The 11,028-nt window shown below is 48.5% G+C and overlaps 1 protein-coding gene across 2 annotated transcripts in view; it reads right to left on the bottom strand.

The window, feature by feature from the left end:
• Positions 1 to 64: 64 nt before the first annotated feature.
• Positions 65 to 11,028, bottom strand: part of LHFPL4 (LHFPL tetraspan subfamily member 4) — a 28,842-nt gene continuing 17,878 nt past the window's right edge. Inside the window, exons 2-3 of one of the 2 annotated variants that reach the window (XM_027093747.1) lie at positions 4,626 to 4,862; positions 65 to 1,270 (exon numbers count right to left, since the gene is read on the bottom strand). In XM_027093747.1, coding sequence (XP_026949548.1) covers positions 1,170 to 1,270; positions 4,626 to 4,862 — 338 coding nt within the window. In that variant the 3' untranslated portion in view covers positions 65 to 1,169. Of the gene's footprint in view, positions 1,271 to 3,540; positions 4,863 to 11,028 lie in introns of those variants that run through there. The other variant, XM_027093746.1, reaches the window with a different exon arrangement.

Genomic DNA, 11,028 nt, shown 5'->3' with positions numbered 1-11,028 from the left:
CACACACACACACACACACACACACACACACACACACACACACACACTCTCATGCCTCGGCTCCAAGCGTGCCCACTGGGTTGCAGACCCTGGGCAAACCGCAAGGTGAGAGGTGGGCAGGGAGGAGGAGGAGGTGGGGAGAGGGTTACTAGGGCTGGGGATGGGGACAGGGGATACCCTGTTCAGAGGTGACCTGCAAGTTCAAGTTATGCAGAAAAGTATCAAAGAGGCAAGACAGTCTCTGCCCTTGGCAGAAGGGGATGGGGGGACAGCACGAGAAGGGGCAGAGGGGCGACGCATCCCCTAATTCCCTACTCATGGGCGCCTCTCCCCAACCCTGACAACAGGGCCAAGAAGTTCTACGCTGTACAAAACAGGCCGGGGTCAAGGGTCCAGTCACTGGTGACCCATCCGAGCAGGAAGGAGGCCAGGCCAGCCCCAGAGCTACTTCCAGCCCCAGCTGCAGAGGCCAAGCGCCATCAAGACAGGAGTCCAGGCACTGCCTCCACAGCCTGCCTGTCTTGGCTCAGAGTCCACGTGGACAGGGCCCCAGTCAGCATCTGACCAGAAGGCCCTGTGCTTTCTCCCTCGGTGCAGCTCAGACTCCTTTGGGAGAGCTGGGACCAGGCTGCAGCAGGAGCAGAGAGGCCCAAGGGAGGCCGGTGGCGCCTGGAGCTCTGTGACGAGATGATGGAACCACCATCAGCCAAAAAAAAGATAGGAAAGAGTCCAGTCTGCTGCCCTGGAACAGTGTCTTGGATAAGTTTCTGCAGGAGGCGGGGACCAGAGGAGGCGAGGATAGAGCCAGGCAGCAGCCCTCCGGACTGAGGGAGCCTGGTGGGGGAACCACGGCGTCACCTTCCCCTGAAGACTCTGCAAGGCCCTGGCCAGACTGGAGGGGAAGAGGAGGCCAGGGACTGGGGGCTGTCTCCCTTAGGTCAGTTGAGGGAGGTGCAGACCCAGACCCTCCCAGGCTCTGCAGGGCCTCTCCCCTCCCTCAGGCTGCATCCCAGCCCCAGCCTCTCTTCAAAGCCCGGAGCTCGCAGGCAGGTAGCAGGTGAGGTCAGTCCAAGATCGGGGTCTTCCCTCAGAGCGTGAATGGAGGGATGAGAGGGCAGGAGACAGGACAAGCTGAGGGCAGGTCAACTCCTGGGCTGTGATCCCGGCCTTCAGGGTCCCTGTGAGTGAGCGACGGGACAGGGGAGGACTCCCCATCCAGAGACATCACCCCCTGGCCGCAACACAGAGCTTACTGTAGAGCCCACAAAATCTAAGAGAGAGAGAGAGAATTGGAGAAAGTCAGAGGCCGCCCGGCACTGGGGCTCCGTCAGCCACTCCTCAGGGCAAAGCTGGGCAGAGGGGTGAGCTGCCCAGGTTCTGAAATGGAGCCAGCCCTGACTAGCTGGAAGGCCTTGAGCCAGTCATTCCACCTCTCTGAGCCCCAATTTCCTCATCTGTAAAATGAACATAGCCTACTTCTTCACAGAGTGATTCTGAGGGGTTAAAAAGATGTAAATAATGCCAGCCGAGGGCTTTGCACAGTGTTTGGCACATAGTAAATAGTGGAAATGACACCAAAGTAGAGCTTACTTTTCTTCCAGAGGTCTTTGGCTCAGAACTGAATGGTGAGGCTCACTCACCTTGAGTTCCCAATGAGGGAAGGAAATCCCCAGATGCTGAAGGAAGGCAAACTGGGGCTCCCTTATGTCACTTTTAACACTGAGCTGTTAGGGCGCTTTGGGGAGGAAGGAGAGGACACTGAGTGGGCCAACCTCACACTAGTCACAACCCCAAACTTCTTTGGAAAGGCCACGTGGCTGTCTTAGTCTTGCACTTTTAGAAGCTGCCACCAGAGGGCAGGCTCCGACCTCACACCAAAACCATAGAAACGACCAGGTACCAGTGTCTCCAGGGACAGGAGCCTCAGAGACGGACAGCTTAGCAGCCCAGGAGGGCCCTGAAAAGGGGACTGGCAGCAGGGAAGAGCCTGGCCTTTGGACTTGGACCTCAAATCCTGGCTCCACCACTTAGGTAACCTTGGGCAAGTCACTGGACCTGTCCAGACCTCGGCTTTCTCATTTATAAAATGGTGGTTATGATGCCTGCCTGATGGGGAGCTGTGAGGAGTGACAGCTTTCGCTGAGCATTCACCACTGCCCCGTTATAGGCACAGTCTTTCTTCCTTGCAGGACAGCCCTGTTAGGTGGTACCATTCTCACCACCCTCGTTTTTTGTTTTTTTTTTTCTTTCAGTTTTATTGAGATATAATTGACATACAGTACTACAGAAGTTGGAGGTGTAAAGCAGAATGACTTATATTTTGTGAAAGTATTAGCAAACAATTTTTTCTAATTTAATAAACACTTTATATAGCAGTTGGTAACCTCCATTTAAAACATGTTAAATTTACCAAACATAACATTACCTGAAATGGGCTGTGAAACCCTCAGTATTATTTGGTGCTCTGAAACTTTTTACATAAACCACAGTTGGGGGAGTGCTGATTCATGAGACAAATTCTGCTCTTTTCTTCTTTCTCTTACTCTACTGTCACCTCCAAGACATGTTAGACTGGAGGCTGAGCTCTCCCTGCCATGGGGAGGCAGAGGAGGCGGCCTCACGGAGAACGGGGACTGGGACAAGGGTCGGCAATAGATGCCTCAAAGCCGTGAAACATCTGACTTGGATTAGGAGGCTTCTCAGGAGGATGAAATGAAAGGGTTGTTCTGAAGCGGGAGCACCTCTCCCCATCCCTTGTCCCATCTTACGATGACAGTTCTGAGGGGTTGGTCTGGAATACGCATAGATGGTGGGGACTGGGGGACAGTGCAGGCCTGGACTGGGCTCAGGTGGGGTGAGTCAGGTAGAGTCTGGGTGTCAGTGCTTAGCACTGGTCAGGTGTCCTTCCAGTCATCTGGTGTGCCTGTTTGTATCCAAGTCCAGTTGTACTTGGAAGAGGATGGAGACTGTGGACCACTCCAGGTCAGGCCTCTGAGTATCCTCGGGGGATAAAAAGGACGTGAGTCTTACTTTTTTTTTTTTTTCACCACCCTCATTTTAGGCAGTGCAGGAAACTGAGGCTCAAAGAGGTGAATTCATTCCTTAGCTCAACCTGCTTCCAACACAGACAACCTGCCTTCACAGTCCAAGGGTATTCACACCACAATACTAGAGTAACTCCTGCCAAATGAGATAATAACCCTCACTATCCCCATTTTACAGATAAGAGGCTCCAAGAGATGAATGTAATTAAAGGAAAGTGATGAACATACATCCAGCACACGCTAAGAGCTCAAGGAAGGGTGAGACGACGAAATCCGATTTCCCATGGCAGAAAACGGGCACCCAGACAGACGGGGTGTCTCCCCTTTCTCTAGGGGCAGCATGGGCCCCTGGGTCAGAGGACTGACCTTCCTTTAGAGAGCAATCTGGAATTATCACTACAATTGTGAGTGTGCAATTCCACTTCTGGAAAGACACCAAGAAAACAGAAGGCAAGGACAAAGATGGTCACTGTAGCATTGCCAGTAACAGTAAAAACCTGGGAACCTCCCTAACAGCCCCTACAAGGAGAACAGTTAAGAAACTATAATTCCTTCGTCTTATGTAATGCTAGGCATTGGATAAAAAGGACAAGATGGTTCTCCACAAAATGATAAAGATCTTTAAGATGTGCTCTAGAGTTGAGCACAAAAAGCAATCTGAGGAGGGATTTGTTTTGGACGATGCCTCTCCTATATTAGCACATAACACTACCACATATTTCACAAAGGGACATACATAGATACACAGATAAGCATCTGATAACTGGTAATCCCTGAGACTCTGGCCTTAGGTGTCAATTTTTTCTTTATTGTATATTAATGTTACCTGATACATACGAAAGTTTATGTGTACTATACTAGGTATAAAGCATACTGCACCAAACATCTGTGGGCTCACCATGCAAGTACTTAACTCGCCAATAGTTTGTACACACCCACCTGTCCCCCACCTCATGTCCTTGCTTCCCTGCTTCCATCCCAGCTACAGAGAACCACCATGATACCTTTTGTATTGATCATTTCTTTGCTTTTTTAAAAAATACGCAATATTACCACATATATATATATATATATATATATATATTTAAACTGTATTTAGCATAGTGTTACTTAGTTTGTTAACTCAAAAAAATTATCTCACTGTCGTCTTCTGGAATTCTATTTTTTCCCCTCTCTCTCAATATTATGTTTCCAGGATGTATCCATTCATTCCATTACATATAACACGTTCATTCATTTCCACAGTTGTAAACAATTCTGTGATGTGAATGTATCACCATATATTTATCCATCCTCCTGTCAATGGCCATTTAGGTAGTTTTTAGTGTTTGCTATTTTGCAACTGCAGCCAAGAGCATTCATACATTTCTCCTGGGTTTATACTCATGGGAGGGTTTGCTGGGTCAGGCGTGCCAATGTTCGGATTTGAGGGATAACCTCCAACTGTCTCCCAGGAAGTCGGCCTCTCTGTTAAGGTTTCCACCTTGTGCTTCACTTGACTTTGAAGGTGGCCCGCCGGCCTCGCCCACCTCCGCACCCCGCGACTGCCAGCCACCCACCCGGAAGCGTGCGCCCGCTCACCTTTGTTCTCCTGCTTGAGCTCCTCCTGCAGCAGGTCCGTTTGCCGGTTGCCCAGCACGAAGGCAAGGAAGGAGAGGATGAGGGCGTTGAGGATGCCGATGATGGCCAGGATGTACGCCCAGCGCACCGAACAGTCCCCCAGGGAGTACTTCCCGGTCTTGGCCCCACACATGTCCCGGATCGTCTCGGCGTCCCAGCCGTCGGGGAAGATCATGCAGCCCAGCACAAGGCACAGAGCTGAGGGGGCGCCAGGCCGAGCCCACCGCCAGGGTCAGGAAGGAAGAGAGAAGGGGAAGATTACTTCCCAGAGCCTGAGGACCACCAGGAGGCCCCCTGAGGCTGGGCCCCGCTCCCCCGCACCTCCCATCAACCCAAGAGCTTATGAACCACCTCCTGTGGATCCAGAAACTCTACACCCTGGGAGGGCCTCATGCCTTGGGGAGCAGAAACTTTCCAAAACACAATGCCACCTCCTGCCCCCATCAAATCAACTCCTCCTCCGGGAAGGCTTCCTGGAAATAGGAGAAAATAGCAAACCAGGGTCACCTCCTTCAGCTCCCTTTAGCGTCTTGGCCATGCTTACCCTCTCCCATCCTCACCATTCTTTATTTTTTATTTTTGTCATTTACTCAACAAATTTTTATTGAGAGCCATTTTCCGGGCTCAGTAGGCCACCTCCAGCTGAGACCTTCCCCTCCTGGCAGAGAGTTTATGACTATGTCCACTGGCTTTATGTTGCCTTTTTTAGTGCCTGACAGTCCGCCAGTTACTGTTACTGTGTCTGAGACCTGAGGTCACCACAAGGCTCAGGTTGGGGCAGAGGGGCCCTTGACCCCCCGCCAGGCCCACAGGTGCTTAACCTGGGTTTTAGATGACAGTGATGACAAAGTGGGAGTGGCGGTCAGTTCTGCCCACTGTCTAGGAGGCACATCTCGTTCGTTGCCAGGATGGGGAGGGGGACACCTGGCTTTGCCATCTCTTTCCCTCATCTACCGTACGAGGAAGTGCTCCCCACAGCACAGACTCTTCCCTGCCTCGAGTTCTGCCTCCTCTGGCCTCACTCCGACCTTCTAACAGGACAGTCCTTCCACACTCCCCTAGGGTGTGCTCCTTATACTGACACAGGGCGCCCCTGACAGCACTGTGATCTTACACACTCAAACACACACACACACACACACACACACGTTGGAGCAGGCCTTCCTCCCCTCTCCAAAGCGCTCGCCTTCTCCAAGACAATTCTTAGCTCAAGTGAAAGACACCTCTAATAAATGGCTGGGGAAAAGAGCTCGTGGCAAAGGGAATGGCAAATGCAAAAAGGCCCTGAGGCAAGAATGAGCTTGGTGAGTTAAAGAATTCAACAAGTTTGAAGATGCCCTTTAGATACCCAAAAGGAGAAGGAAACTCAGGGAGAAATCAGGGCTGGGGATATAAATGTGGGAGCTGTGGGCATGTAAATCCCTAGGACGGGACGTTATGGAAACTGAAGAGAAGGCCCAGGACGGAGCCCAGGGGCGCTCTAGCAATTATGGGGTGGGAAGAGAGGAGGAGTCTACGGAGAGGGCTTGACCCAGCCACCTTCCCATATTTCCCTAACACTCTTCAGGACCCTCCAGGACCCTCCAGGACCCGGGAGAGGGGAGGAGGGTCAAATGCCAGGGATGGGGGAGTGGGAGACGAGGCGCCTAAGTTCTTCACATCTGCAGGGTCCTTTGAGGAGGGCGGGGGAGGCTGCACTCCCACCTCCCCGTCCTCGGCCCTGAATCTCCAGCTTGAGGCAGGGGTGAGGAAAGAGCCTGGGAGGGGCAAAACCCACCCAGTCCCTCCTCCTCTCCCCGTACAGTGTTTCCTCTCCTGCCCAGAGCATCCCCGTCACCATGGAAACCGCAGCAGTAGCCTGCAGGTGGTCCTCCTCCCTCTGCAAGCTCAGCGTTCAAAGAGGTTTTCTCCCGGAGCTCTGCGCCTGCACGTTTTCTCTGTCTCGCTGCCTCATCACTTACGTGTCTCTCTAGTCGTGTGTCTCCATTCCTTTCTCTTCTCCACCCTTTTCATCTTTTTTTGCCTCTCTCTCCACACCCCTCCCCCTCTCTCTCCAGCTAGTCTATACAGTGCTTAATCCTCAGTCTTGACCCTCCCTCTTCCCTTCTCTCCTTAGATCTCAGCATCTGACATTCATTCAACACCCCTCCTCTTCTCTCTGCCTTTTCTTGCTTGTCTTCCTTCCCTTTATCTATCCCCTCGCCCCTTCCTCTCTCTGCCTCTCCCTTCATATATTCCACAAATAAATTCTGAGTGTCTTCTATGTGTCAGGCACTATGCAGGGTGCTGGGGACACTGCCAGTCACGGTTTCTTGTCCTCAGGAGCGGAGGTGTGTGGAGACGAATCAAATCAAATCAACACACAAATAGAATATTTATACATGTCAGGGAGCGACTGGAAGGAGACCCAGGATGACAGGGCACTCAGAGAAGGCGTTGGGGCGGGGGGGACCTCTCTCTCCATCTCTCACTCACTCTCTCTGCCTCCTTTACTCTGCAGTGTTTTAGGTGGTGGCTATGGGGCCCCAGAGGCTGCTCTAGGAACTACAAACACCCAGCAGTAAAGCAAGTGGAGAAAAGCCAATCAGACAGGTTTCCTGAGACCTGGGGCAGGAGAGGAAGAGACCTCTAGGGACAGCATAGACCAGGTAGGTGATCAAGAGGCTCAACGATCAGGAGGTGGAATAACTAGAGACAAGGCAGCCTTCAGCATCCCTGTGTGCTGGAAGAGGAAACCATGGCTGAGGTCTCTGGAGTCCAAGTTCAAGTCTCTTGGAAATAATGAGCTGGCTGAAGAGCCACCTGCTATAAGGCATAGACACAGGTGCAGGGTGCAGGGTGGGGTAAGTGGGGTGCATTGTGGGATGTACAGCATCACCCCTAGCTTCTACCCACCACCCACAGTCATAGTGATAAAAAAAAAAGTCTCAAGCCACTGTCAAATGTCCCCTTGGGGGCAAAGATGTCCCTGGTTGAGAACCGCTGGTCTAGGGGAAGGGGCCTTCGGATGGGGCACCGATATCCAGTCACCCTAGAGTCTGCTGACTTCCCAAGCAGCCAGGTGGTGTTGGACAAATTTAAGATTAATAATATTACTGTTATTAATAATATAATAACGATAACAAATAGTATTGAGTGCTTAACCATATGCCAGGGTGTGAAGCTCCTAACATGCATGATCTCATTTAATCCTATAACTAACCTGAGGCTCAGAAGAACTAAGTCGTATCGTATCCATGTCACACAGCTAGGAGGTGGCGGGCTCTGTATTCAAACCCAGACAGGTCTTTACTGAATGTTTCTCTCTGAATAGACTCACTTTTTCTTTGGCCGTGCCACGCGGCTTGTGGGATCTTAGTTCCCCAGCCAACCAGGGACTGAACCCAGGCCCTCAGCAGTAAAAGCGGAGTTCCAACTACTGGACCGCCAGGGAATTCCACAGACTCACTTTTTAACTGAGAGGCATTTACTGTAAAAGTAAGCTTTATATCACCATCAAAGAAAAGGAAACCAGGATCATTTACCATAGATAGAAGGCAACTATAACCGTAAGTACAGTAAAAACAAAACATTGTTCTTAGGTTCTAGCTGGATGCTTTTACCTGTCAAATGATCTGAGACACCTCAGAGCACCTTAAAAAGGAAGGAAATCCTGACACATGCTACAACGTGGAGGAATCTGGAGGACATTATGCTAAATTATATGAGCCAGTCACAAAAGGTCAAATATTGTATGATTCCACGTATAGGAGGAACCAAGAGCAGTCAGATTCCTAGAGGCGGAAAGTAGAATGCTGGTTGTCAGGGACTGGGGGCGGGGCATGGGGAGTTAGTGTTTAATGGGGACAGAGTTCTGCATGTGAAAAGAGTTGTGGGGACAGATGGTGAGGGTGGTTGCACAACAGGGTGAATGTTCTTAATGGCACAGAACTGGACATCTAAGAATGGGTAAAATGGTAAATTTTATGTTATGTGTACTTTACCAAAAAAAAAAAAAAAAAAAAAGAGAAAGAGGAAGGAAGGGAGGGAGGAAAGGGAACACAGAAAATGACACGACGTATTTTCCTCATGGATGTGTATGTAAATGCACACAAAAAGATCAGGAAAAATAGAAATTACGTTCATAATAATGATGGCCTCTGGGCAGGGAGTGGGTGGGGACTTTAGCCTGTTTGTAATGCTTCAGCTTTTCACGGAGTGAATGTATTCATGTATTACTCATAAAATTAAAAAAAACATAATTTAAAATATTGGTTTTTCAAAGAATATACATACGTAAGCTTGCACGTCTATAAACATTTCTGGAAGAATACAGAAGCAACTTAATGATGGGAACCTCTGAAACACTGCCTGGGGTGGAGGAGGTAAGGAGGGAGACACTTTTTATTCTCTGCCCTCCTGTACTGTTGGAAAGTGTTTAACATTTGCATATATTACTTTTATGATAAAAATGATAATATTATGTCCAGTCCTTTGCCACCTATGTCTGGCCATGAAATCCTCTTACACTTTTAAAATATAATTAAGCAACTAAAGGAAAGTTAAAAGGAAAAACAATACTTGAGTTTGGGGAATGAACCCAGGATGAGACTAAAAAAGTGATGAAGTTAAGAGAAAATATACAATATACGTGGGTGCTTGTGTCCTTTAAAGCTTGTGGTGTAAATGTGTCTTTATGTAAAGCTTTTTAATTATGCATTTTATGCTTAGCTATTTTAATAGAGTTTCATTATGACACCATGACACTATCCTCAAGGGACATACACTGAGCCGATCACTCCTAAAGGGAGGGCTTTGTTTATGCTCAGCTGTCCCCTCCATGCCTGGTGCACCCCGGCTGCTACCCATTACTAGGGGGTCAGATTGGATGTCCCCCAGGGCTTTCTGTCCCTGAGCAGACTCCAAAGAGGCTTGATATGGACTGAACTGTGTCCCCATAAAAGTCATATTTTGAAGCCGTAACCTCCAATGTGAGAGTATTTGCGGAAGGGGCCTTGGGGAGGTAATTAGGGTTAGATGAGGTCATGAGAGTGAGGCCCCATGATGGGATTAGTGCTCTTATAAGAAGAGATACCAGAGAGCTTGCTCTCTCCCTGCACCTGCCACCTGACGACACAGCAAGAAGGTGGCCGTCTGCAAGCCAAGAAGAGGACTCTCACCAGAACCAGACCATGCTGGTCTGGAATTCTAGGTCTTGGAATTCTAGTTTCCTGAACTATGGGAAAATAAATGTAAGCCACCCAGGCTATGGTATTTTGTTATGGCAGCTACACGCAACAACTTGGATGCCCCTTAGAGTCATAACATTGGGGGAAAATGTGACTTCATTTATATAACATTCACACTGATAACCTTGGTTACTTCTAAGGAGGGGACTGAGGAGCCAAGGATAGGACAGGATGGAGACCTTGCACTGCTAACCTGCTACACCTTTTGAATTCAGGACCACGTGAATAAGTTACCTACTGAAACCTTAAGGTAGGTGGGAGTTGATCACTAATAAGTGACTATGGCCAGAGATTTTTTCACTCACTTGGAATGAAATAATTAAAGCAACAAAGAACTGCAATGCACAAGCCAAATGGAGCTCACAGAAATAATGAATTAATCACAAAAAAACCCATAAAACTGAAAATCTCTAGACCCCTTTTGACTGAGCTTGCCAATTTCTAGGAATTTATTCTAAGAAAATGCTCAAGGATCTGCTCTAAGATTTAGCTATGAGGATGTCTATCACATCTTTATTTGCAAGAAAGAGAAGAAGGAAGAGAGCAGGAAAAGAAGGGAGGAAGAGAGGGAGAAATAATAAAAGAAGGAAGGAAAGAAAGAAGCAACTAATTATCCAACAACACAGGAATATTCTTTCATACCATGGAATACTACTCCCCTATTAAACTATACTGAGGAAGATTTAATGATACAGAAAATACTTATGATATGTTAGGTTTCAAAAGGATGTGAAAAATAATGTACAATATAATTTCATTTTGGGAAGAAATACTTACATAGTTATAGCAAATAGTTATATAAAATTTACCACATCAGGAACTATGCTAAGTATCTTACACACATTACTTCATTTAATCCCCACAACACTCTGTGGAGTAGGTACTATTATTTTCTTCTTTTTACAGTTGAGGACACAGAGGCACAGAGAGGTCATCCAAGTTATCCAAAGTCACACAGCTGGTAAGTTACAGAACCAGGATCTGAACCCAGACAGTCTGGCTCCAGAGCCTGCTCATAACCAGTACTCCATACTGTTACGACTTCAGACCAACAGTTAAGTTGACTGTTTCTGGGAAAGTGAGATTATGTGTGTAATCTTGGTCATCTACATTCTCCAATCTTTGTACAAAAAACA

This window comes from Aethalodelphis obliquidens, unplaced genomic scaffold (assembly GCF_003676395.1).
Source record: "Aethalodelphis obliquidens isolate GAN/ISIS:26980383/991018 unplaced genomic scaffold, ASM367639v1 scaffold86, whole genome shotgun sequence".
In the NCBI taxonomy this organism is placed as follows: domain Eukaryota; kingdom Metazoa; phylum Chordata; class Mammalia; order Artiodactyla; family Delphinidae; genus Aethalodelphis; species Aethalodelphis obliquidens.
The sequence above is the reverse complement of the archived record's forward strand: the minus strand, read 5'-3'. Positions and strand labels throughout refer to the sequence as shown.